This window comes from Diospyros lotus, chromosome 15, assembly GCF_014633365.1.
Source record: "Diospyros lotus cultivar Yz01 chromosome 15, ASM1463336v1, whole genome shotgun sequence".
NCBI lineage: Eukaryota > Viridiplantae > Streptophyta > Magnoliopsida > Ericales > Ebenaceae > Diospyros > Diospyros lotus.
In genome coordinates this window covers 20,263,475-20,291,474 of record NC_068352.1, presented here as the reverse complement: position 1 = coordinate 20,291,474, position 28,000 = coordinate 20,263,475, and the positions used below count along the sequence as shown (strand labels likewise).

At 33.6% G+C, this 28,000-nt stretch overlaps 2 protein-coding genes across 2 annotated transcripts; one reads left to right on the top strand and one right to left on the bottom strand.

Annotated features, from left to right (window-relative positions):
• Positions 1–12,648: 12,648 nt before the first annotated feature.
• On the bottom strand, positions 12,649–14,785 carry LOC127792196 (rac-like GTP-binding protein RAC2). Its single transcript, XM_052322609.1, has 7 exons — positions 14,437–14,785; positions 14,239–14,326; positions 14,029–14,138; positions 13,734–13,797; positions 13,572–13,636; positions 13,414–13,479; positions 12,649–12,932 (listed from the first exon to the last, which is right to left on the bottom strand). Exons 1-7 carry the CDS (start codon positions 14,539–14,541, stop codon positions 12,834–12,836), a joined length of 597 nt encoding a protein of 198 aa, XP_052178569.1. The 5' UTR covers positions 14,542–14,785; the 3' UTR covers positions 12,649–12,833.
• Positions 14,786–18,252: 3,467 nt separating this feature from the next.
• On the top strand, positions 18,253–19,003 carry LOC127791628 (LOB domain-containing protein 2). The gene is made up of 2 exons (XM_052321610.1): positions 18,253–18,799; positions 18,999–19,003. Exons 1-2 carry the CDS (start codon positions 18,253–18,255, stop codon positions 19,001–19,003), a joined length of 552 nt encoding a protein of 183 aa, XP_052177570.1.
• The last annotated feature ends 8,997 nt before the right edge of the window (positions 19,004–28,000 follow it).

The window sequence follows — 28,000 nt, the reverse complement described above, 5'->3', positions numbered from 1 at the left end:
ATAATCAAGCATTATAATAATAATTTATTATGAGATTAAGGAATTGGAATGGAGCAGTGCGTGAAGTGCTGGAAGTTAATAAAGGCAATTCAAGTTAGCAATTAAATATAAGTGAATATGTATTATATTAACAAGGTGCTTAGTAGATCAAGTGGCAGGCGTGCATAGGGGCTGGGTTGTGGACTCAGAATCGAGCTTGAGGAAGGGCTGCACTGTTGCTGATTTTGCTAGAATTAAATTCCAGCCAATTGAGGGCCAAAACGGTGCCTCTTTGCTTAAGAGGCGGTGGCCTCCAACGTTAGTCCAAGCAGCTGCCACGTGGCTGCTTCCTAGCCACCCCTTTTTGCCTTATTTAAGCCCGATTTCGGGCGTTCTTTTTGCATGCGAACAGTAAAGAAATTGCAGAAAAGAACAGCAGCGTGCGCGAGAGAATTTGAGATTTTGGGGCTTCAAAAATTGGATTAAAATCTGTTTAATCCCTGATTTAATTATTCAGGTATGTAGAGCAGCTAGTAATTAATATTCTGTACGGTCAGAATTTCGTTTTAAGTTCAATTTTATTAATTTTGGCAAATAATTGGGATATTGCAGTTTGTATAAATTTTACCGTGTTGAGTCGAAACGAGCCTAAGGATATCTCTGTTAAGGCAAGTTCTTTTCACCCACCTCGTCGTTACTTTCGTTGTCAAATTATTTGACCTCCCTTCGTCTGTTTCGGCTCGTTTATTAATTGTAGAATTTTGAGTCGTTTGATTTAAATTTAATTTATTAAGGTGGCTTCGAGGATTTTATTAGTGTGAATTAATTTAAAATAAATGCGAGACTCGTTGGGATTTTAATTGTGGTGCGCCTACGTGGGATTTTAGGCTGTTAAATTATTTATATTACGCGGTTAGATTTAATTAATGCGAGCCATGGATTTATTAATCGCTATTAAACGTTTTACTTCGCAGCGGGAGTGTAAGAAAGAGAAGAAACGGCCGTGTAAAGGCAAGCTCTTAACCCTCTCTTCCTGATCTTTAATTCCCGTGGAAGACCCCATGATTTCCTGTATTTTATCACCTCCCTTACTTTAATTTGGTACTTAGCCCTATTTGTTGAATTATTATTCATCTGATTTAATTTAAATTAAATCCGAGACTTCTAGAGTTTTATCCGTTGTGAGCCTATGGGAGTTTGTACCGCCCCCATTCCTTTCGGAATGATGCTGAACCCAGTTGGGACTAGGTTCCTAGACGGACGGGTTTATTTATGATTTTATTGGGTTTATTTACAGTTTTCTTGGATTTATTTATGGTTCGGTTAGAGCTATCGAGCAGTAGGGCAGGGGTCGGTTGTTGGTAACGTTGGAGTAGACTATCGTACGGCCCTGATGTGGACCGTCGGGTGGACACTCCTAGTCACTGGCCGTTGACCGGTGCCACGCACTGCTGACAAGCTCTGCCGGTATGTGATTTACTGCATGGTTAGATACATTGTATTACTGTTCATGATTTGATATGCACATGGGTACGGGATGCATGTTGGGATATTCATTTATTGAGTATGCTTGGACACGGACATTCTAGATTGGTTAGGTTGCATCCAGCGCGACATATGCATGGCGTGTGGTTTACTATGTAGGCGGAGCATGGCTTGATGCCTGGATGTATGGGCGCCTTGTATCACGTTGATGCTCGTTACGCCATTGCATTCTTATGTGCATTGCATGGATACTGGTAGTATTTAGTTCTCGGACGGGAGTACCGTTCCGAGGGAGCCTTTGGCTCGGTTGTCGGGAGTACTGACAAATACAGGTGACGGGAATACCGGCCTGGGACAGCGCGCGCAGGTTTGTTGCAGATATTTGTTGCCTTTCAGGGCAGCGGCAGGTTGGTATGGGACTTGGGTGCCAAGTGTCTTATGTGGGCCCCAAGGACCGGTATGTGCTTTTATTTTATTATGCTATTGAGCTGTTGTGTTGTAGCGTCTCATGGCTTGTGTGTACCTGGGGATTTATTCTGGGGTGAGACTTCTGGTTTTGTGTAGCCTTATGCCTTTTCTTCCTTATGCTTGCTGAGTCTCTCGACTCACCTTGCTTTCCATCATTCCAGGTAGTGGCAACGTGGACCATAGCAAGGGAGTCAGCTTTAACGGCAGAGTCGGTGTGGTGTACAGGCAGTCTCGTCAATCCCTATCCACTCTGATGTCTAGGTAGAATTTACTCTATTATTTCGTACTGTGCCAGGTCTTTTCTCGAGTCTTGTGTATGTCGGCACAAGAGTTTGTGTTTATTTATTTATCTTGTGACCGCTATATTAGCGGGGTACCCATAGTGCATGCATGTCTTGAGCTTTGCTTCCGCTGTTCTCATTTTTGTGTATGCATGCCGGGGTGATCTGTGTCTTGTGTTTATCTCCTTTCTCCTCCCGTAGGCGCTCCCGTTCGGGTAGTCCGGATGGTTGGGGATATCCGGGCGGGGGTGCTTACATTGTTGGTATCAGAGCGTCATTGAGTCAATTTGAGGGACGAGTTCCTGTACACCAAGGTTGTCGGGTAGAGTTAGGGATGTCTAGGTGAATCGAATAGGGTTAGGCTGCGTCAAGTTGAGTTATTGATTCGTGTGAGAGATTGTGTCCCAATTTATATTCGAGCAAGGGTGATAAATGCACGTTAGGATGGGACCATGAGGTGGTATGAATGGATTTATTTAGAACTGATGCCTGCTCCAAGGTGATTGGGTAAGAGGTTGGTCTAGCATTAATTTATTTGCTTGATATTTGGTGATTTTGAGTATTCCCAATAGGACCCGGAGGCCTCGATTCTGGTGTACCCCTACCTAATTCAGAAGACCTCTCAGCGTTGAATTGTCTATGCTGTCGGTGGAAATAGGAGTTTGCTTTTGGAGGTGGAGGTGGGCAAGACGAAGAGGAGTACCTAATGAGTTATATGTATCGGCTTGACAAGTTGTTTCAAGAGACGATCCACGAGATTTATGGGGATTGTCGGAAAGACAAGTCCTGTTCGCCCGTGAGCACATGAATGATGTGTGGAGATGGCTGACTGAAGCAATGATGAAGGATGTGAGTCTTCATTCCCATTATGATGTTTTTGCCAAGGCCGTGAGACAATAAGCTGTCATTTGGGAGCCTTACTAGGGATCGGTACAGAGTGTGCCCAGGATTGGAACACTACCTGACACCCAGTCAGTCTGAGCCACTGTGAGGGTATCGTCATAGCCACCAGAGGGACATGTTGAACCCAGCCCCAATGTAGCTAGTAATGAGGACTTAGCTTATTTGACAGATGAAGTTACCTCGGTTGCCAGGGGTGACGAGGGGAGTTCTAGTTAGTATGATTATTAGGGGGCTGCAATGCAAATATGTGGCTGTAAATTATGAGTGTAAGGATGGGAATGTGCTATAGGAGTCCAATGGTTACTAGTAGATCCGTAGGTACCGAGATGTGTATAGGGTGTACTGAGATGGGAAACTGAAGGTTGGGTAGTGCGGTAGCTCGTGTGTAACAGTTAAATTGTCTGTACTTATTTGGTCGAGAGATGTGTTATATGATGAGGTATGGAGGTAAATTGAGGTTTTGAGGGGTTTGCATTTCCTTGGAGGTTTAGGGCAGCAACCCTAAGTTTTAATCGAATTTGGATGGATAACTCGGAACACTAATACAAAGTCCCAAGAGAGATCTGTGATGAGAATTCACTGAAAGACTATTATGGAATTGAGGACTCGGCTTTTATAGCAGTTATGCTGTTTGGAGATTTGGCATTACTACCTGGCTAGGGTGTAGGTGTTTAGTTCTCACAGGTGGAACAGAGTTCAGGTGACGCCGCGATTAGCGTGGCAAATGACTAAGGCGGTGAGGTTCTGTAATAAATATGATTAAGCAAATGTGGTAATAGACGTTTTGCACTGCCGTAGAACATTGATGATAAAGTGGATTAGGAATAAGAAAATTCCCTTTAAGATTATTATTGTGGGAGATACCCAGGTGTATGGCCAAGGCCGAAATTGGATACAGGTCTAAGTAATTGTTGGGTTTTGCTGTAGGGATAGTGGTTGCTATGAGTACGTTCGGTACTAATCACAGACCACATGCCCTAGGGTCGGTTATTGACCGGTTGAGGAGATGAGATTTCTCTGGGTGCTGGTCAAGTGGTACATCGGCAGAAACATGAGATGGCTTGTTATGCCATTCAGAGGAACGCTTAACCCACATCTTTAAGTTGCTTTTCATTTTTGAGAAGACTTATGAGATGCCCTGGGGATTAGAACAGTTACTGATATAGTGAGGTGCTTTAGTTGCGCAGGCTACAGAGCAAATAACACCGGTACTAAAGATTAAGTCCTAGCTACCGTATAAAGTCTTGAGGAGGTCAAGTTTAGTATTTAGCGATCAAAAGGAGGTATGGCCAATTAGCTATGGGGAGTTAAGATCAGCAGCAAGATCAGGTTAAGGGTTGGTGATCACCGAATAAGTCATAGTAGGAACCGACAATTGGGTATGTCGATTCCTTAGGAGGGGAGATCTAGTGACGTTTTAGATCTCGAGATGTATTGGGTGGAGAATGTTTATTCCTTGATAGTCCTGACTAGATGATTACCCCTATTTATTGACAGGACCCCGAGCATTCGCGGTAAATTGTGGGAGAAAGTACTGCCGAGAAAATGATGTGTATCTGGTTAAGAATCAGTTGGCAAAAGTCAGATTAAAGGATATTGCTGCTGAATCCTTGATTGAGGATGTCGTATCGTTTCCATGTTCCGGTGCGTCGTAAGTACGTGGCAGGTTTAGGTCACGTTATCGAATATTAGCTTCTCGCCATGTAAGAGGATGGCCCCACTCCTATCGTTACCAAACGCACTTGAAGTTAGCTGCAGTGCAGTGAGATTTGTGTGGCAAACTAGTTAATCATTGAGATTTAATATCTCTGAATTTTGAGGTTGCCTTTAGGTTGATATGTGAGATAGCCTTGAGGAACGATTGGATTATGATGTTGTTCTAGGCGAACCTTGTTGTTATCTGTAATATGACTGATGATGTTCCTTAAGCTGGTTAAGGTATTAGTGATCATATCGTGACCCAATTGAGGTGATGGATTGTGAAGTTGTGCTAGTGTGTTAAGTCAATGGAAACTGGAAAATGATGATATGGAATGTCCTAGAGGTGATGTTAGATAATATCACGAGCGGTGTAAGCGTATCTTGAGGAGAAGGATTAAGTACGAATTTCGAGGACGAAATTCTTTTTAGGGGGGAGGATTTGTAACGATCCGTAAATCATAGTTTAATTTAGTTAGTAGCTATTGTGTTGATTTAATTTAAAGAGAATATTAATCAACAATAATAATAATATTAAGTGTAAGAATAAGTTTATAATCAAGCATTATAATAATAATTTATTATGGGATTAAGGAATTGGAATGGAGCAGTGCGTGAAGTGCTGGAAATTAATAAAGGCAATTCAAGTTAGCAATTAAATATAAGTGAATATGTATTATATTAACAAGGTGCTTAGTAGATCAAGTGGCAGGCGTGCATAAGGGCTGGGTTGTGGACTCAGAATCGAGCTTGAGGAAGGGCTGCACTGTTGCTGATTTTGCTGGAATTAAATTCCAGCCAATTGAGGGCCAAAACGGTGCCGTTTGCTTAAGAGGCGGTGGCCTCCAACGTTAGTCCAAGCAGCTGCCACGTGGTTGCTTCCCAGCCACCCCCTTTTGCCTTATTTAAGCTCGATTTCGGGCGTTCTTTTTGCATGCGAACAGTAAGGAAATTGCAGAAAAGAACAGTAGCGTGCGCGAGAGAATTTGAGATTTTGGGGCTTCAAAAATTGGATTAAACTCTGTTTAATCCCTGATTTAATTATTCAGGTATGTAGAGCAGCTAGTAATTAATATTCTGTACGGTCAGAATTTCGTTTTAAGTTCAATTTTATTAATTTTGGCAAATAATTGGGATATTGCAGTTTGTATAAATTTTACCGTGTTGAGTCGAAACGAGCCTAAGGATATCTCTGTTAAGGCAAGTTCTTTTCACCCACCTCGTCGTTACTTTCGTTGTCAAATTATTTGACCTCCCTTCGTCTGTTTCGGCTCGTTTATTAATTATAGAATCTTGAGTCGTTTGATTTAAATTTAATTTATTAAGGTGGCTTCGAGGATTTTATTACTGTGAATTAATTTAAAATAAATGCGAGACTCGTTGGGATTTTAATTGTGGTGCGCCTACGTGGGATTTTAGGCTGTTAAATTATTTATATTACGCGGTTAGATTTAATTAATGCGAGCCATGGATTTATTAATCGCTATTAAACGTTTTACTTCGCAGCGGGAGTGTAAGAAAGAGAAGAAACGGCCGTGTAAAGGCAAGCTCTTAACCCTCTCTTCCTGATCTTTAATTCCCGTGGAAGACCCCATGATTTCCTGTATTTTATCACCTCCCTTACTTTAATTTGGTACTTAGCCCTATTTGTTGAATTATTATTCATCTGATTTAATTTAAATTAAATCCGAGACTTCTAGAATTTTATCCGTTGTGAGCCTATGGGAGTTTGTGCCGCCCCCATTCCTTTCGGAATGATGCTGAACCCAGTTGGGACTAGGTTCCTAGACGGGCGGGTTTATTTATGATTTTATTGGGTTTATTTACAGTTTTCTTGGATTTATTTATGGTTCGGTTAGAGCTATCGAGTAGTAGGGCAGGGGTCGGTTGTTGGTAACGTTGGAGTAGACTATCGTACGGCCCTGATGTGGACCGTCGGGTGGACACTCCTAGTCACTGGCCGTTGACCGGTGCCACGCACTGCTGACAAGCTCTGCCGGTATGTGATTTACTGCATGGTTAGATACATTGTATTACTGTTCATGATTTGATATGCACATGGGTACGGGATGCATGTTGGGATATTCATTTATTGAGTATGCTTGGACACGGACATTCTAGATTGGTTAGGTTGCATCCAGCGCGACATATGCATGGCGTGTGGTTTACTATGTAGGCGGAGCATGGCTTGATGCCTGGATGTATGGGCGCCTTGTATCACGTTGATGCTCGTTACGCCATTGCATTCTTATGTGCATTGCATGGATACTGGTAGTATTTAGTTCTCGGACGGGAGTACCGTTCCGAGGGAGCCTTTGGCTCGGTTGTCGGGAGTACTGACAAATACAGGTGACGGGAATACCGGCCTGGGACAGCGCGCGCAGGTTTGTTGCAGATATTTGTTGCCTTTCAGGGCAGCGGCAGGTTGGTATGGGACTTGGGTGCCAAGTGTCTTATGTGGGCCCCAAGGACCGGTATGTGCTTTTATTTTATTATGCTATTGAGCTGTTGTGTTGTAGCGTCTCATGGCTTGTGTGTACCTGGGGATTTATTCTGGGGTGAGACTTCTGGTTTTGTGTAGCCTTATGCCTTTTCTTCCTTATGCTTGCTGAGTCTCTCGACTCACTTTGCTTTCCATCATTCCAGGTAGTGGCGGCGTGGGCCATAGCAAGGGAGTCAGCTTTAACGGCAGAGTCGGTGTGGTGTACAGGCAGTCTCGTCAATCCCTATCCACTCTGATGTCTAGGTAGAATTTACTCTATTATTTCGTACTGTGCCAGGTCTTTTCTCGAGTCTTGTGTATGTCGGCACAGAAGTTTGTGTTTATTTATTTATCTTGTGACCGCTATATTAGCGGGGTACCCATAGTGCATGCATGTCTTGAGCTTTGCTTCCGTTGTTCTCATTTTTGTGTATGCATGCCGGGGTGATCTTTGTCTTATGTTTATCTCCTTTCTCCTCCCGTAGGCGCTCCCGTTCGGGTAGTCCGGATGGTTGGGGATATCCGGGCGGGGGTGCTTACAAAAATAATAGTAGTAAAAAATTATTATTTTATTAAAGAAAAAAAGCACAAAACACGAGTGCTAAATATATGTAAACATGATTTACTTGTACTACTTTTTTACCTCTACAGATTCCACCAATTCTTTAATAATTTTTACATTAGTTCCTCCACTTGCTATGTCATCATAGATGGAGCAAGTAGATGAAAGGAGAATTGACTTATCATTTGAGAGCTACAATCTCCTCCACCCAACAATGTTAATCAGAATTAATAGTTCAATCACTACAATAAATTTTGAATTAAGAGGCATTTAAAAATATCTTAATAGATAGTTTATTAGGGTATTTTAACTATTAGGGCACTAATAAAAATGTCGCGTGTAATTGTGCTCCAAAAAATTATTGAGGCACTTACAAATGCATCAAAAACAACTATAAATTTAAGTTTGTTGCAATACTTAAAAATGCTTCAAAAATCACTATAAATTTATTTTTCATATCCCCACAAGGCCTTCTCTTAACTTTAATTTACTTCTCCCTCAACTTGAACCCTGAACATTTCCTTCTTCTTGCACACGCGTGACCACCTAATCTACACATCATCTTATTAATATATGTGCCTATGTTTATTTTATAGTATATCTAAGTTTCATTAGAATTATTCTATTGGGGCACTTAAGATTTGTCTATTAAGGCACTTCATCAGAGTGTCTTGTTAGAATTATTTTAATGGGGCATTTCAAAAATTCTGTCCTATTAGATTTATCTATTAAGACACTTAGATTTGTCTATTAGGGTATTTTATTGTCGTGCCTCATTAGAATTGTTTTATTGAGGCACTTCCTTAAATTGTGCCTTAAAATGGTATTTTATAGGGTACTTAATTATTGTGCCTCATTAAAGTTATTGTATTGGAGCATTTTTTTAGATTGTGCCTTAAAATAGTATTTTAAATGACACTTTATAAAAAAATGCCTTAAAAAAGATGTCTCAACAAATTATTTTTATTGCAGTGAATTAGAATAAAAAGAAAATCATAATACTAATAGTCAAATTGGTGGCAATAAAAATTTAGCCATTCTTGTTTTGAAATTCAATAACTTCCTTGATATGGGCATTCACTAGCAATTTCGTAACATAATAAGTATTAGATATTCTAACCTCACCTGTAATGCAACAATTTCCAATTCAAGCATGTATATTAGACAAATAAAGTTTTAAATTGAAATGTACGTACATTTTAAAAATTATAAATATAATCTATGAATCTTTTGGCACGACACATTTGGAGTATGATAATTACAGGTTCTGATTTTTCATGCTTTTAGATAACCATTAATCTCATCGACAAAGTCACCCCACGAAGTACATGGAAGCTTGTTTTTTCTTAAAAAAAAAAAACATACACACCAAAACCCATACAATAGTATGAAACATACTAAAAAAATTATTGTAGCATATACAAATAAGATTATGGATAAAGGATACTCTAGGTCTTCAAGCATAATATCAATGAGCTTACTTATTTTTTCACAAGATTCTTGACACTTAGCATTGTTTTTGCCAACGACCTTTCTAATTATATCTTCAACAAAATTGAAAAAATAAAGTGTCAATTATAAAGGCATAAATCATTGCACAATCAAATTTACACTTACCAAACAATTCATTTTCATCTACACTCAAAATATCAGCAAACAATCTCAAAATAAAATTTTGTGCTGGAAAACTTTCATCCATAGGTTGTACAACATTAGTTTTTGGCATAAAATTTAGCTTATACTTGTGGTTTGTAATTTTGTATTTCACATTATTGTATTCAAGTATAAAATTACACATAAAATACACTCGTCCCTCAAGAATCAATGTTTTGAAATACCAAACCAACAAACACTTTCGTTGCATTCTCTTTACTGTTTTCAAGTCATTTTTACTTTTTAATTTTCTAAAATAATGAAAACGCGTTCTCTTTACTGTTTTTAAAAATGTATTTTTGAAAACAAAAAAAAAATTATAAAAAAAACTCAAAACAACAAAAAATTGTTTTGAGTGTTTTCATCCAAAATAAACTCAAAACTCAAAACATATTTATTTATTTATTTATTCATATTTTATTATTGTAATGAAAAAAATATCATAAAATTTATTAATTTTAAAATGTATATATTTTTTTAATAATATATTAACATTAAATATTTATAATTTACTTAATAATCAATTTTATTGAATAAAATATTATTAAAAAAATATTTTCAAAATTTCAAAGAGAACGCGTTTTTAATTTTCTAAAAATAGCTACTAAAACAGAAAACTAAAAATGAATTCAAAACTCAAAACTAAAAATTAAAAAGCAAAGAGAATGCACCCTTAATTGTTACATGAATTCTTCCATCCTATGTATTTTGTGGCAAAATTTTAAATAATTTATACAAAAACAAAAAATATTATATTAATAATTAATATTAAATTTATAAGAAAAAAACATGTTCATTAATGAAAACCATCTCAATTCTAGAGATTTCTAACTTATCTTCAAAGCATGGAACCTTCCAAAACCTCATGACTCAAACCTTCAATTTCTATTGCATCTTGCTAGCGTTGATTTGATTTACAAAACCAACTATTTCATTCATATTTTGAAATTTTAATTTAAAAATATATTAATCTTAAAAATTGCATCAGTAAGGTGTTATGAAAAATAAAATTTTTTAACATGAACTTACTATTTATACACAAAATCTATTACATTACAACAACAAATCATTAAATATATTAAATATTGAAATATATTTTACCATTACACTTCATACTATTAATTAACTATATTGGAACTTGACATAAAAATTACAGAACTTTAAAAGTTTTGTTCCAATTTATGATGCATCATATATTGTAAAGCAACGTTTAATATGTTTCATTTAGTATTGGAACAACAAATCATTAAATATATTAAATATTAAATATATTTTATCAAACTAAAGCATCAAATATAATTATTGCCACTGCACTTTATATTATTAATTATCTATATTGGAACTTGACATATTTTTTAAAAAAATTATAGAACTTTGAAAGGTTTTGTTTCAATTTATGATGCATCATATATATATTGTGAAGAAACGTTTAATGATATATTACATTAAATGTTTCATTTAGTATTGGAATAACAAATCATTAAATATTAAATATATTTTATCAAACTAAAGCATCAAGTATAATTATTGCCTGTATCTTTCCTTTGATGTAAGGTTTGGAGGGAAAATAGTTCACCATTGATTGTTACTTAACAAAACACTTTGGCAAACTATTCTACTTTAATATATTAAATAAGATAAGATGAGTAAGATATGTTTGTATTAAGAAAATATTAAAATATTTTTCGGATTAAGATATGGAATAATCAAGATAAAATTGAGAAACATTTCAAGATTTTTATCAAATTGTTTGTTAAATTTTTTAAAATACACTGGAGGACATATGCATTTTTTTTTATTATATATAAGGTCAAAAATAAATTTATCTGAAGGAGAGAGTGATAAATTTATCTGAAAAATTTAAAATAAGAAGTCACGTAACTTTTTTTTTTACAGGTCGTCAGATAAATTTAATAAATACAATAAAAATCACTTTTATCTGAAATATTTTTCATATCCCACTATTTTCGGTCTATATCTTTATTAGCACACACTACCTTAAAAGTGGCAACAAAACAAGCCACAATTAGGTTTAAATATAATTTAAACATAAATATCAAATTTATAATTTAAATATAAAATTTTAATATTTATTAATTAAAACTATTATTTAATATAATTCCTCACATTTATATGGAGTTATCATATTTTATTATTTAAATATAAATTTCTCATATTTACAAATTAAATGCATTATTTTATTATAATTTCTTAAATCTATTCAGTAATAATCAGTTTTATTATTTAAATATAAATTTATCACAATTATTAATTAATTGTAAATTTTATTTTTAAATACAAGAGTATTATATTTATTAATTAATAATAAATTTAATTTTAAATAAATAAATATAAATGTATCATATTTACTAATTAAAAATATTTTTATTACAATTTCTCAAATTTATTCAGTAATAATCAGTTTTATTATTTAAATATAAATTTATCATAATCATTAATTAATTGTAGAATTTATTTTTTAAATATAATATTATTAAATTTATTACTTAATAATCAAATTTGTTAATTAAACATCTAATTTGTAAACATTATTATTTAAAATTTAAATTTATTATTTAAATATAAATTTCTAAAATTGATTAATTAAATACTTTAGCCAATATAGCTTTTTATGAATTTACTTGCATAACGTTGGAGTATATCCTTAATGATTATTTTTATAACTTCCAACAGCTTAAGGTGCGTTTGATATAAGTGAAAAATAATAGTAGAATTCTAATTTTATGGAATTCTAATTTTCATCCAACTCCTAGGAATTCCAATTCCTTGATTTTAAGAAAAATCTTCACTTTTTGAAATAAGATGGAATTCGAATTCCATGAAATTAAAAAAACTGTTTGATAGAATTTCTTAAAATTTAGATGGAATTCGAATTCCTCCCTCATTTTTCATCCTTATCAAACGCACCCTAACTTTTTTGTTTTATCAAACACAACTATATCATTAACAGCTTAAAATACATTTTATCTAAACACTTTTGTCAGCTCAAACAGTTAAAAAACCCAACCAAAATTGGATTATTATAAACTTAAAATTGGATTTATATTTTATAGTGCAAACTCATGGGAGCATTTTTATGAATTGGGCTTATCATAATGAGTGTAGAAACTTAATAGAATTGATTAAGGTAGGAACCTGACATATGAACAGGTCTGATCAAAATTTAGTAACAGAAACAGGAGAAGAAATTGTAGTTGTTATAATAATACATTAAAGGAAGGATACAATTAACACTCACTCCACACAAAGAAATGAAAAGACTGCCGTACTTACAAGGTATTAATTAATATATAAAACAGATTTAAAGCAACACACATGGCCTTGATGTCCGGCGCTTTTTCTTCGGTTTAGGAGGCTGCAGCACAGCCTTGATTGCAGCATCGAACACAGCCTTCACATTCTGCAATGCCATAACCCAGAGAGAGAGAGAGAGGAGCTTAAACTCTTCATCTTCGAGGAATCAAACACCAAGGCATATATCACTTCTAAAGAAAGGGGATTTGTCAGCTTTTTTCTCATACGTTAATAATGATGATATTTTGTCCCAGATTTTAGAGAAGTGGGACCACTCTATTTCTGTAGGGTAAAATGACACCCACTTTGCCCTCCATTTGGGCCCAAAAGTTTGGTAAATGAGGGTATTTTCAGAGTGGTTACCTAAATCCCTGAAAATTATTAAAAAATAAATAAATAAAGAGGCCATTTTGGTTTTGCAAATATAGCAGCCCTTGGGGAAAAAATGCCAAGAAAGGCCTGTATTTGCGCTAGGTGTTTTCATGGAATTTGAGTGTTTTCAACTACGTGCACTATTTTTCTACAAGCACAAGTTAAAATGCATGACAAGTGGTAAAAAGTTAAAAACCACTCTAATCAATTAAAACCTGCTGAGTCTTTGAGCTGCACTCTATGTAAACTGCTGCACCAATCATCTTCTTCAGCTCTTCTCCCTGCAAAAGCACGAGCCTAATTCACATTGGCAATGCACATAAATATCTGATACACACACACACAATGGCGCCTCGGTTGAGCATCAACTCACCTGAGCAGCCGTGATTGGGGTTGCGCCAGGATGATCGATCAAATACTGCTTGTCTTCGCGTAAATCTGCGATCAATTACATGTGTGTTTAGATGAAACATAAACAGAAAAAGGAAATTAGCCACAAAACAGAATTAATTGGTACATAAAAGATAATGTGTACCGAGTTTGGTTCCCACAAGCACAACCGGAACAGTTGGAGCATAGTGCCTCAGCTCAGAGATCCACTGGGGTGGAGCCAATTTGAACAAAACCGATCAATAGCTATCCAGAAGATATATGAAATCCCAAGTTTTCAAGATAACAAGGATAGAATATAGGACAAGTCTCGGTTGGTTCAAGTAATATATGAAAACAGCCTCGTCATAAAATAAGGTAAGGGTACTAATGAAAACAAGTCTTCCCGACACTTGCAAAGCGGGGAGTGAATTTAATAAGAATACAATAAGAGTACTAACCTTTTTTGATATGTTCTCATAACTGGCTTTGCTAATGAGGGAGAAGGCCAACAGGAAAACATCGGCACCTCTGTAACTTAGAGGCCTCAGCCTGTTGTAATCCTCCTGGCCTGGCAGACCACACAGTAATTAGACGGCAAGATGATGCATTTGAAAATGCATTGGCGTTTAATCATCATAAATAGCCTAAATAAAAATATCTCCTTTAACCTGCTGTGTCCCAGAGGCCGAGATTAACTGTGCTGCCATCGACCACCACATTCGCGCTGAAGTTGTCGAAAACTGTGGGCACATAATCCTGCATATCGATGGAAACTCAAGAATCTCAACAAGCAGCCGGACAACGTTTGGGTAAACAGAGACAATCGAATAAGTCACTGAATGTAGAATTGCAATGAAATCACATACAGTGGGGAAGGTGTTGCTGGTGTACGAAATTAGCATGCATGTCTTCCCAACCGCACCATCTCCAACCGTGACACACTTGATGAATCTTGCAGCAGTAGTGGTCATTTCTTCTAATTCTTCTTCTTCATATGGCCAGAAATTAAGTGAATGAAGAACTTGAATGAATGCAAGGGGGTTTGAATTTTGAATGGAAATGGAGGGGGAGGGGGGTGATTTAAAATGAATATCAGGGAGGGGATTAAGGAACTTTAGTGTGTGTCTGCTTTTACAATGATGGCCATGGCAATGGCTTTCTGTTCCTTTAAGGGGAAGGACAGAAGGAAAAGTATAACCAATTGGCTGTTTGGTGCTGGTGCTGGTGCTGTGTTAGTTGATTAAGTATTGAATAAGGAAGAGAGATGTCTAGCTCAATGATGGAAATTAATGCAATTGCAAAGGTTGCTTAATTAGCCAAAGGTGATCACTCTCAGAAAAAGTGCAGTCTCTTTGATTTTTTTTTATGCGTTGCCTCTTCTCGATATTTTACTTTTAAGAAAATTAAAATGAAGAGATATATATAAATGTAAAAAACATCATTCTAACAACTTTTTCTATATAAAAATTATGTATACCCTCAAGGACAGTGGTTATCTTTTTCTATTTTTTTTCAAATTCCTGGAGTTTTCCCTTTTTTACTCAAAAAAAAAAAAGAAAAGAAACATTGTTATAACATCATTTGAATAGATTTTTATATAGAAAAATGATTTCATATTTCAAATTCCTCCAAAAAAAATAATTTGTTCATTAATTCTTCTTTATGAAGTTGGTGGAGCCTATACATTAAGGAAAGAGATGGCTTTTGAAACAGGCCAACTTTCTCTTACAGCAATGGAATGGTCCCATACATAGGAAAAGCATGCATCCGCATATGCATATATATATATATATATAATTTATATATGGCAAAATAATACTTATTGAAGTTTCTATAGACACTATATGTAGTATTGCTTGATAATAATAATTTTGTAAGTACAAAATATTTTCTAGGATTTGAAGGATCGATAAAGCATGATGGCTGTCAAGAAATCAATATCTTCAATTATTGACAGATCAAATGGGATTCGCATATTGCAATCTTCTCAGAGGTTGAACACAATAATTAAATTTACAGTCTAATTATGAAAGTGGAATCCAATGATATAACTTTGTTAACAGGATCAAAGGTTAAATGATGACTTCGAGGAATTGAATTGGCCCAAATGGGTTCAAGACAAAGTGAGGAAGGGATGAATTATCTGGTTGGATAATATCATCAAATTAATGAGTAACATTGTGGTCATTACAAAGCACTTTGATTGATGCTTTCTTTCTTTCTTTTTTTTAAATTTATTTGGTTAAATAAGCACAAAGAAGCCACCCTCCTGAAAGGAACAACTCAAGGAGGGTCAAAAGGGTTGCTAGCAATGCTGCAACCAACATCACAGGGTACAACCAGACTCATAGGTCTATATAAAATCGCAATTTAATCAGTGACCATAGAATAAGATTTTGATTCCAACTATACTTTTTTTTTGGGGGGGGGGGGCTAGAACAGTACTATCAAGGCCAAAGTCAATAAAAGATGAACCCTTTTAGATTGCCTGACAGCTTTATCAAGAGGCTAACCAAAAGGCGCGAAATGATAGAAATGCCCTCATCCAAATTGCAAATTTACTTTCTCGGCCCCTTCCTTGCTTGGCTCCTCTCTCTCTGAGGTGGATTCATAAATTTATGTAAGGGGAGGCTAAAATTTTTTTTTTGAGGTATAAAATTACATATCACAAATTTTGAAGTGGGGTGAAATTTTTTTTGACTGAATTATTAATAAATTTTATTATTTTTGACATTAAAAAATTAATTTTTATATTAAAAAAATATTTTAAATTGTGAGTTGTCCTGGGCTGAAGCCCATGGCAACTCATGCATACATCCGCCCCTATTCTCTCTACTCTTGCATGACTGTCTCCAACAAACTCAAATTGTCGTTACATTGCCTTACCCCTTCACCAGTTACTGTAGAAGAAACAGCGAGGCGATGCAACAACGGTTGGAGCTTGCTGGAGGCGACTATGAAAGGGGAGAGAGAGGGGAGGCGGGCAAGGAATGGGGAGAGGAAGTAAATTTTCAATTTAAATAAGGGTATTTCTATCATTTTCATGCCATTCGATCAGCCTCTGAGTAAGGTTGTCGAGCAGAGTAGATTAATCCATAATGGAGATATAACACAGATTGACTAAGTATAAAAACAATACAAACCTAACGACACTAAACACTGGGGTTAAACACTGAGCTTTCAAGAACATCCCAATATATATATATATATATGTATATATAAAGGCTAAAGTTGAGAGTTTTTGTGATCTTAGATCCCGCTCTTTGAATAGGAATTTTTTTTTTTTGAAAGATTTTAGCTTTAATTCAAATTTGTTTCTCCTTTTATCAACACTAGGTGGTTGTTATATAACATTGAAAACTATATGGGTGTGTGTGTTGAAAACAAAACACATATGCCGTTCTATAAATCTATTTGTGTTGATTTTTTTTCTTCGCAATAAGTCCATGTAGTGTAATTTTATTTTGTATGTGTATTAAATTTTCATTTAATATTTACAATTATTTGTAAAATACATAATTTGAAAAGTTAATAAAGAAAATCAAGTGAAAAATAGAGTAGACTGAAGCAAATACAACATGGAAACATCATTTTGTTATTTTTTCAGAAACAAAATCTATCTATCAGATACGGAATTTTGTCTCTTTTTTTTTTTATTTCAAAATTTTGAAAGGAAACACAAAAAATTAAAAACAACAATGAAATCAAATGGGCCCTTAGGAATTACTTAATAAAAAATTTCAATTTATTATTTTTGTTTTGTTTTGTTATGTTAATATTTCGTTTTTATTTAAAAAATAAAAACTTAACATGTTATTTAACAATTTTTATTTGTTTTTAGTTTTGCATTTAATTTTTATATTTTCTTTTACCTCCCCTACTCTTTTATACATTTTTGCATTTAATTTTTTATGTTCATTTTGAGTCGGGACGGATCTAGGGGGTAGGTAGGACCCTCCCTCAAATCTTCCTTAGGATTTGGATTATTTGGGAGGGAAGGGGGACTAAAATTACTTATGGATTTGGGGGAGGCCCTCCCACTTATCTATCCTTGAATCCGCCCCTATTTTGAGTCTAGTTGTCGTGTGACCTTTCATTTAACAACCTTTATTGGCAAGTCTTGCAATTTCAATTCCATCCTTAGCACAAACAAAGGAAAAAAAAAAAGGAAACTTCAGTTCCATAGAATTGTACCCAACGACATAGAAAATCATATAAACACTATAACTCTCACCTAAATCTATACTTGAACATATGTATGTATATATATATATACACGTAAATATTTATAATACAATCACCAATAGTTTTAAATAATCTTAATATTTTATGCTATTAGTAGTTAACAAGAAGTCGTTCTTGTTGTGAGTTACCTATATATATCCTAATAACCCATCAAAAAGAAATTTTTACTTACACTTCTTCAAAGTTCAGTGTTGTTTATGCAGGCACTCTTTTCATTCTAATTCAAAACAAGTTCGTTATGCCTTTTATAGTTGAAATCTTTCTCCAATATTTCACTGCATCCATTCCATGGATTATATATGCAACTTTTTCTTACATAAATCAAGAAACCACGCATATGCTGCTTAATGTTCTTTTTCTTTGGCTGACCTATTTTAGTGAACATATATGTGTGTGTGTGTGTGTGTGTAATATATAGAATGCAAAGGAACAATGTCATGCCTGCATGCGCATCATGCAAGCACCAGAGGAAGAAATGCACTGAAAAATGCGTGCTATCACCATTCTTCCCGGCAGAAAAAACTAGGGAATTCAGAGCTGTGCACAAGGTGTTTGGCGTGAGCAACATAACGAAGATCGTGAGGAGTCTCAAGGAGGAAGACAAGAAGAAGGCCATCGATTCGCTCGTGTGGGAAGCCTTCTGTCGACAACGTGACCCAGTTTGGGGCCCCTACGGCGAGTACAAAAGAGTGTGTGACGAGCTCAAGTTGTATAAAAGCCAATGCCAACGGATACAATTAGGGGCTGTGGTCTATGAAGCAGCGCCAGTTTTGGGTGCATGGAACAACAACAATGGGGCCTGTAATAATAAGGGTATGAATATGAATGGTGGGGGAGGGAGTGGTCATAGCAATGCTTTCAACTATGTTCAGAACAATGGAAATTACTCTTTCAATCAACACATGCATAATCTGGAGAGACTAAGGCAAGAGCAAGACTTGGGTTCTATTGCTAATGGTTCTAGCCAGTCATGTTACCTGCCAGGTAAGTACTAAAGCTGCCGTTATCAACAACAATTAATATATAAATTTTAGTTCATTGGTAAATATTTATATTTATGATTTTATCATATATTTACCCTAACTTCAAAACTTGAAGAGAGGTTATATATCTAGAACCTAAAAAAACAAAAAATGAAGATGGGTTTTGCAAGTTTTGCTTTTGTTTTTACTCTTTTGGTCAGGTTGAATTTAACTTGCCTGTTTCTTTAGAATTGTGTACACAAATAATCTTTTATATATTTTTGTAATGCCTCCTTAATTACCTAAGGCTTATTTTATTTAGCTGCCAATTTCATATACGTGATTAATTTTTAATTTTGTTTTGTGTTCATTTTTATTTGAGTTTAGAATTCATTTTCAATTTTCTATTTTAGTCGTATGTTTTTAGAAAATTAAAAACGCGTTCTCTTTTTTATTTTAAAAAATTATTTTTTAAAACAAAAAATTAGAAAACGTGTTCTCTTTAAAATTTTGAAAATAATTTTTTAATGATATTTTATTCAATAAATTTGATTATTTAGTAAATTAAAAATATTTAATGTTAATATATTATTAAAAATATATATACATTTTAAAGTTAATGAATTTTATAATATTTTTTCCTATTACAATAATAAAATATGCATAAATAAATAAATAAATAAATGTGTTTTGAGTTTAGAGTTTGTTTTGAATGATCTTTATAATTTTATTTTTATTTTTAAAAATAGTAAAGAGAACGCGTTTTCATTATTTTAGAAAATCAAAAACTAAAAATGACTTAAAAACAGCAAAGAGAATGCAACCTAAACATTCCATAATATTGTTGTTTTTATAAATTTTGAAAATAAAAATTAAAAATGATACTTGATAAAAAAATGTTATATCTTTAAATAATTAAAATGTAATACCCTAAGAGTCCAGAGAAAAATAGTATATATCGAGAATAAGTAAAGAAAAAAACAATACTAGTTGAATACCTTTTGGGCTAAATATAAACAAAAAAACTCTCGGTTAAGCGTGCTTGAGTTAGGAAAACTCAAAGATGGATAACTCCTTGGAAAGTTCGTGTAAGCCCATCATGATAAGTTGTTCCGATTCTTTTTATCGCTCGATACAAGATGTTACAATATATATGTACAAAAATATTTTATATTGACAAAACTATGCCTTACAAAAACATGATTGATTGTTGTTAAAAATTGGGTTGATGATGTATCCCAAATTCTTAATAATGTCGGCTCTAATACTACTTCTAACATCATAAATTTTTGTTTAAAAAGTATTAACAGAAGATTACTCTTCAATGCATGAGATCAAACAATAAAGGTATTTCAAGACTTTTTTCAATAGATTAATACATAATTGGTCCTAACAAAAATTATAAATACAGTAGTTTACAGTGAGCTGCAATTAATTTGTTGTATATTATATATATGTTATGGTCTCAAAATATGATTGCAGTTCATTTGGATGGCATTGAAGCCAAGCCGATGGAAGGCGGTGTACTGTGGGAAGGCAGCTCCTGATTAATTTGCAGCATCTTAATTTCTCCAATCCATCGTCTTTTAATTTAGTTATTATTTTCCCAAAGTACGTGATTGTGAGCAGTTTTCTTTTCTTTTCTTTTCTTCCAAACAATTATGAGCAGTTTTCTACTGCGAGTAGTGTAGAGGATATGTCGTTTCATTATCAAAATTTATATGTTCTCTTCTTATCCATTGATAAGAATATATAGAAATCCAGTTCTTATTTAATGTACTGGGTTAAATAAAATTGATTATGAGAGGGGCTTCATTCTTCTATTGTATGCCACCTACACCCAAGGGCGGATTCAGGGCTAAGGCTGAAAGGACTAAAACTTGAGCCAGCCCTCCCCAGATCTGCCTGTGGATGGAATAATAGGGGTAATGAACCCATTTGATCATTGATTCTATATATATATATATAGATTGTAAGCACTCCCGCTCGGATATCCCAATCACTCGATTTATCCGAACGAGTGCGCTCACAGAAGGGAAGAGGAATAGACAAAAGACAAAAATGCCTTAGCATGCATAAATAAGAAATTTAACAGCGGAAGCAAAACGATAAACATGCATGCCCACAAGCACCCCGTTGATACAGCGGTCATAGAGTATATAAAAATACATTCAGACCCTGTGCCAACAATAGGAGGTACAAATGATAACCTGGCACAGTCAAAAATAAAAGACAGCGACTCTAGCAAAACATCAGAGATGACGGGGGCAGCTAACTGTATACTTTACCAACACGGCAGGCTGCTAGGTGCCGCGATCCTCGCCCTCGGCCTTCACTTTACCCCTTACCTGGAATGATGGAAAGTAAGGTGAGTCGCAAGACTCAGCAAGTTTATAAGAAATGAAAGGCTATAAATAAAAGAAGAGACCATCCCAAACACAGCCCCACAAGTACACACAAGTCATGAGACGCTACAACACAACAGTGCAGTATAATAAGAGCACATACCGGTCATTGGGGCCCACACAAGACACTTGGCACCCAAGTCCCATACCAACCTGCCGCTGCCCTGAAAGGCAACAATATCCTCAACAAACCTGTGCGCACTATCCCGGGGCGGTACTCTCGTCACCCGTATCCACGTCGGTACTCTTGACAACCGAGCCATAGGCTCCCTCGGAACGGTACTCCCGTCCGAGAACTAAATACTATCAGTAGCCATGCAATGCACATAAAATGCAATGGCGTAGTGAGCATCAACGTGATACAAGGTGCCCATACATCCAGGCATCAGGCCATGCTCCGCCCATATAGTAAACCACACGCAATGCATATGCCCGTGCTGGATGTATCCTAGTCAAGCTAAAATGCCCGTGACCAAGCATAACCAAATCATGTTAATCCCAACATACAGCCCGTACCCATGTGCACATCAAAACATGCAACGAGAATAAAATATAAGCAGGTATGCTATAATCACATAACGGCTAAGCTAGTCAGCAGTGCCTGGCACCGGTCAACTGTCAGTGGGTAGGAGAGACTCGCCAGCGGCCTAAGGTAGTCCGTACGACAGTCACTCCGTCACTGAACCGCCGATTCTAGCCCCCACTGCACAACCGCTCCAGCCAGAAAATAACCAAAAATCTAATTAATACCCGAACCGCTAAGAACCTAGCCCCGGGTGAGTACGACATCATTCCCAACAGGCAGGGGGTGGCACAAACCCCCGTAGGCAACCAACGAATAAAACCCACGAGATCCATTTAATAAATTAAATCTTAAACTAACCGTTTAAAAACTTCATAATTAATTAATAGCCGAAACAAACGAAGGGAGGTCCAATAAATCGCCAACGAAAGAAACGACGAGATAGGTAAGAAGAACTTGTCTTAACAGAGATATTCTTAGGCTCGTTTGGTCCAAAAGCGGCAAAAATTATACAAACTGCAATATCCCAATTATTTGTCAAAATTAATAAAATTGGACGCAAAACGAAATTCTGACCGTACAGAATATTAATTACTAGCTGCTCTATATACATGGATAATTAAATCAGGGATTAAACGAAGTTTAATCCAATTTTTGAAGCCCCAAAATCTCAAATTCTCTCGCGCACGCTGCTGTTCTTTTCTACAATTTCCTTACTGTTCGCATGCAAAAAGAACGCCCGAAATCGGGCTTAAATCGGCCAAAAACGAGCGGCTGAGGCGTGGCCACGTGGCAACGCGCGGGCCAGCCACTGGGAGCCACCGCCATTGACGAAACGACGTCGTTTCAACGTCTAGAGGCTGAATTAAATCAGCCAAAAATCCGCCCCCTTCGCGCGCCTGCCCGCGGATTCGAAGCCGCGTCCACCGCCTGGCCGCCTCGCGCGCCACCGCTCGCGCTCGCATGCATCTTCAGCCTATATGTGCATTATGTTATATTTAAGGCAATTTTGAGCCCTTTTCTGCAATACACGCCAGCACCCGAAACTTTCCATTAATTGCACTAACGCCCACTTAATTAATTACATTAACTCCCGAAATTTTTGAAAATCCCATTATTGAATTTCTTTTAATTTTCCTATAATTTCAGAAATTCCTAATACAAATTAATTAATTATTTTAATTTCTTATTTCCTTAAAATCACATAAGTAAATTTTATTAAATCACAATAAATTATTTTAATATTTCTTTTAATTTAAATTACCCTAAAATTAAATTAAATTGACATTTACGAAGCGTTACATTGATGGAATAATAAGGGTAATGAACCCATTTGACCATTGATTATATATATATATATACATATATAGGGGCTAAGTCCGTGCCAACCTCCCCATAATTAAATCCACTCGTGTTTACAACTAGATTCGTATATCAATTTAAAATATGCAAAAGTTAAGCAAATATTTAACATTGATTTAAGTTAATTAATTTGATTAATTATATTGGTTATTTGAGATATTACATTTTTAATATATATATTATAAAACATCCTATATTCTCTCCTAAGCATCGATTATATATGAGAAAATTTATGTTGAGAAACTTGGGAAATTAAATTAATACAAGACTTTTTTTTATACCTAAAACCCTTTAAATGATTTTTTGAAATTGCAACTTTATGATGCTACTCTTAATATTTGAGAAGTGTATTAATTATCTTTACTAAATTTATTTTATTAATGAAAATTTAGACCTCAGGTAGGTTTCATTAGGTTTAAAAAATTCAAATATGCTTTTGTAAAGATTGATATGACATTTAATAAAAAAAAAATGTATATTATATGCTAGAGGTGTGTAATGATCGATTTAAAAAGTATTTTTGAAACAAAATCCCTATTGGTAATTTGTCCGAAAACCACCTCAAAGAATAAATTAGCTATTTCAATAGTTTAGCTTCAATTATAATAATTAACAATGACTAAAAGGAAAAGGAGAAAACATAGCAACAATAATGATATTTTTTTTATTTTTAGAAAAAAAAAACTTGAGAATTGTCGGTTAAACTAATTCATCCAAGTCATTAATTAGTATGGTTTAGAGGAGGTTAAAAAGTTGATCACCTTTTGATTCTTTCAAAGATTTAATTTAGATCATTAAATTAGAAATATGAATTTGTTATTTTACTTGAAAATTAATTAAAATCCATCATTTTTATGATTAAATTAAAATTTTAAATCATAAAATCTTACCTTTATTTGGATAGCAGTTTAGTGATTCATCAAAATCCAAAACCCAAATCAAATCACTTTTGTTTGGTTTCAAAATTCATATAAAAAGCACAACAAAATATGTTCCGTTGAATTAAAACTAGCAAAGATTAAATAAGTCAATTTTCCTTTACATTAGTTCCATCTTCGGTTTAAGAATTTTCCAAATACTAAGGTTGCGTTCTCTTTACTGTTTTCAAGTCATTTTTAGTTTTCAATTTTCTAAAATAATGAAAACGCGTTCTCTTTACTGTTTTTAAAAATATATTTTTGAAAACAAAAAAAAAATTATGAAGAAAACTCAAAATAACAAAAAGTTGTTTTGAGTGTTTTCATCCAAAACAAACTCAAAACTCAAAATATATTTATTTATTTATTCATATTTTATTATTGTAATGAGAAAAAAATATTATAAAATTCATTAACTTGAAAATATGTGTATATTTTTTTAATAATATATTAATATTAAATATTTATAATTTACTTAATAATCAAATTTATTGAATAAAATAACATTAAAAAATATTTTCAAAATTTCAAAGAGAATGCATTTTCTAATTTTCTGTTTTGAAAAATAATTTTTTAAAATGATAAAGAGAACGCGTTTTCAATTTTCTAAAAACAGACTATCAAAATAGAAAACTAAAAATGAATTCAAAACTCAAAACTGAAAATTGAAAAGCAAAGAAAACGCACCCTAATCCTGTCGACTTGATTTGAAGTCAATTTGGTGGAGTCTAGACTAAATAAATACCCTTTTTCAAGTGCAACTTGCTAACACAAAATTATTTCTTCCTATTGCATATGTTGATTTGAAATAATTTATAGTATTTTTATAAATAGTTCAAATATTGTAATACTTTTTAAAATAAATTTTAAAATAAAGTGTCAACTTTGTCTCTATACTTTGTTTTGGAAGCTAAATTGACCTTTTTACTTTGATCAAAATAACAAAATAAATGCACTAATAATTTTCAAACTTTGGATTAAATTGACTATAGCTTTTACAAGTTAAAAAAAAAAAAGAAAACCCTCATATAACAACCCAAATTGGAGCTCAAATTCCTCAATTGTAATTGCACCTCATCCTCATATTTATAAAATCATTCACAATCACAAAATTAAAACATAACAATACTAATAAGATAGTATGTGTAATGTAATTTTTGCTCTAATTTGAATTTATTTTGAGGGTTAGGGTTTTAAAATAAATTTAAATCTCTTAACGAAATATAAATATTGTTATATGCGTTTTTAGACACCCTCGTTGTAAGGTTCAACGTGACATTAAATTTTAAAATATGATGATTTATTTGACTTTTAAAAAAAGCAAGAGAGTACCAAATTGACTCTTGAGCCAAAATATGTAGCTAATTGGACATTTCACCCTAAAGTTTAAAAGGATAATGTAAATGACATTGTTTTTAAGTATAGTATATTTATTTATCAACCTATAAGAATATTTAAATATTAAAAATAAGGTAAAATAAATACATCTTATCTAAAAATAAAATGATGTTAGCATTATCTATTTTAAAAGGGTAATGTAAATGTACTTTTGTTTTTAAATAATGTATATTTGTTTTATATTATTTTCAACTTTGGAACACTTGTACCGACTAGTAAAATGTTTCAAAACATAACATACCTAATATTAACCAATAAAAATGTATTAATAGTAAAAATAAAATATAATAAATTATCTTATTTAAAAACTAAGTGTTAAAAATTTTGTATTTTGATTTATGGAGAAAATAATTTTTAAAAAATATATTTTCAATAAATTTAATTTATTGATGATTTTCAAAACATTATATAAATTCTTTTAAATTAGAGAACTTCATATATATATATATATATTTCAAAATAATAGAGTATGGTTATACATTAGTTGAGTATGCTGAAAATCTTTATGAAAAATTAGATAAGTATAGCTTTTGATTTAATCGAGTATTTACTCAGTGTGTTTTCAAAATAATCGAGTATTGAAATGATTCAATCTGCTGTTTTGTATTTATAATATGGTTTTGATGATGAAAAATAATATTAATTTTATGTTGAAAATATTTTGTAAATGGTGTTTCACTTGGTGCTCTTAAATCATCATATAAGTTCTATAAGCACCAATAATGAAAATCAATTTCATCTTTTCCAAAATGTAAATTATTTCTTTATCAAATTATCAATTGATGGAGATTGAAAAACAAGTCGTATATCTCAAATGATTCTCTGGCCTTCTTTTGGTTGTCGACTAGCTAAAAATCATGTTCTTATTAGTTTGTTGTCGACCGCTTCTACATCATGAATTATCGACCATTTTTCAATATTGTTGACCATTTTTCTATATTGTTGATCATTTTTCATCAATTACCGATCGCTTTTTGAATTTTTGAACTAACACATGTTGATCAATTCTTTGAATTTGTTGACCATTTTTTGTTTCAAAGACTTTTCACGGCTAGTTCATCAAGTCATCAATTACGACTACCTACCACCAACGGTTATAAATGGCTAGTTTTTTTTTAAACCCTTGGGATGACTGTAAATACCATTGAAGGAAACACTTGAGACTATCAAGAAGCAAGAATAAATTAATTTGAGCTAACATTTGTATTTTTACTTTTTCATTATACTTGTGTTTTCATTTGTATTTGACTTCTCCATTATCATTTGTTCAAGCCTTTATATTTATTTTTGAGAGATTATTGTAACTGAGAAATTCATCTCTCAGATTTTCTCTTTATACATCATTATCATATTTTTTTAACTTGTGAGTTAGAGGACCTATCGGCTTTTGGTTTAGTGGATTGCTTGAAAATCTTTAGTGGGAAGTTAAGAGAGTGGATTAGGCTAGGTTTAGTAGAACTATTATAAATCATATGTGTCCCTCTATTGCTTTTGTTTTTAATTTCATTCATTGTGCCAATCATTTTCCTAAATCATTCATATTTGCATTAAAATCTCATTGTTCAGCATAAAAAATTTCAAGTCTAATCAAATTTTTAAGATAACCCAATTCACCTTCTCTTGGATTGTGGTGTCATTGCTATACAATTATATCACAATCGGCTATTATAAGTTCCTACTTAAGTATATTTTTAAAGTTATGTTCTTTAAAAGAGTATGGTACTTTTATAATTGAGTATATGCTCATATTAGTCGAGTATTTTGTAAAGCTTGCTTTCAAAATCTACCGAGTAATCCTTTAAGTTAATCGAGTAAAACTTTTGAAAATATTTTCAAACAAGTATGCTTTAAATCCAATTGAGTAAAGCTTAGTATGTTTTTCAAATTAGTCGATTAAATGTTTTAGCAAAATCGTCTTTCAATCAATTATTAAAGTCCGTATACTCGAATGCTTAGTGCATCTCTTTGTTATCTAAAATTTAATCGAGTAAAGAGTTCTTTTTAATCGAGTATTAGTATTTTGTACTTAAGTAAATCTTTCTGAAAATCGAGTATTTTTTATATCAAAATTTTTTAGCATTTCTTTAACCGAGTATAAATTTCTTATCAATCAGTTAATCTATTTTATCAATCAAGTATCTATATGTGTTAGTCGAGTGAAGAAAGATTTGTCTCTGGCTAAGTCTCTGACCCTTGAAGCAATCGAGTAACCAATGTTGGTACTCAAGTGATTTTTATATTAGTCGAGTATTCTTAACCTAGTAATCGAGTGAGTAATGCAAAGACTCTGTGACTTTTAAGTTAGTCAAGTAATGAATTGATCATACTTGAGTAGGTCATCTATATAATCGATTACTTAAAAAGTCCAACCGAGTAAGGGCTTAATAGTCGAGTAAGCCTAAAACTTAGTCGAGTAATTGTTGTCAGATTTTGAAAAATATAGCCGTTACTCAAAAAAGAAAAAGATGATAATTTTGACCGTTAGAACTTTATCACTTTATTTTATGAAGTCTACCTATGTTCTTTTATAAAAGAATGGTAAATATGTTTATGCATGATGTGCAAAATGTTTTACTTTTACAATATGCATATAGTTCTTAATTAATTCGATTGTTATT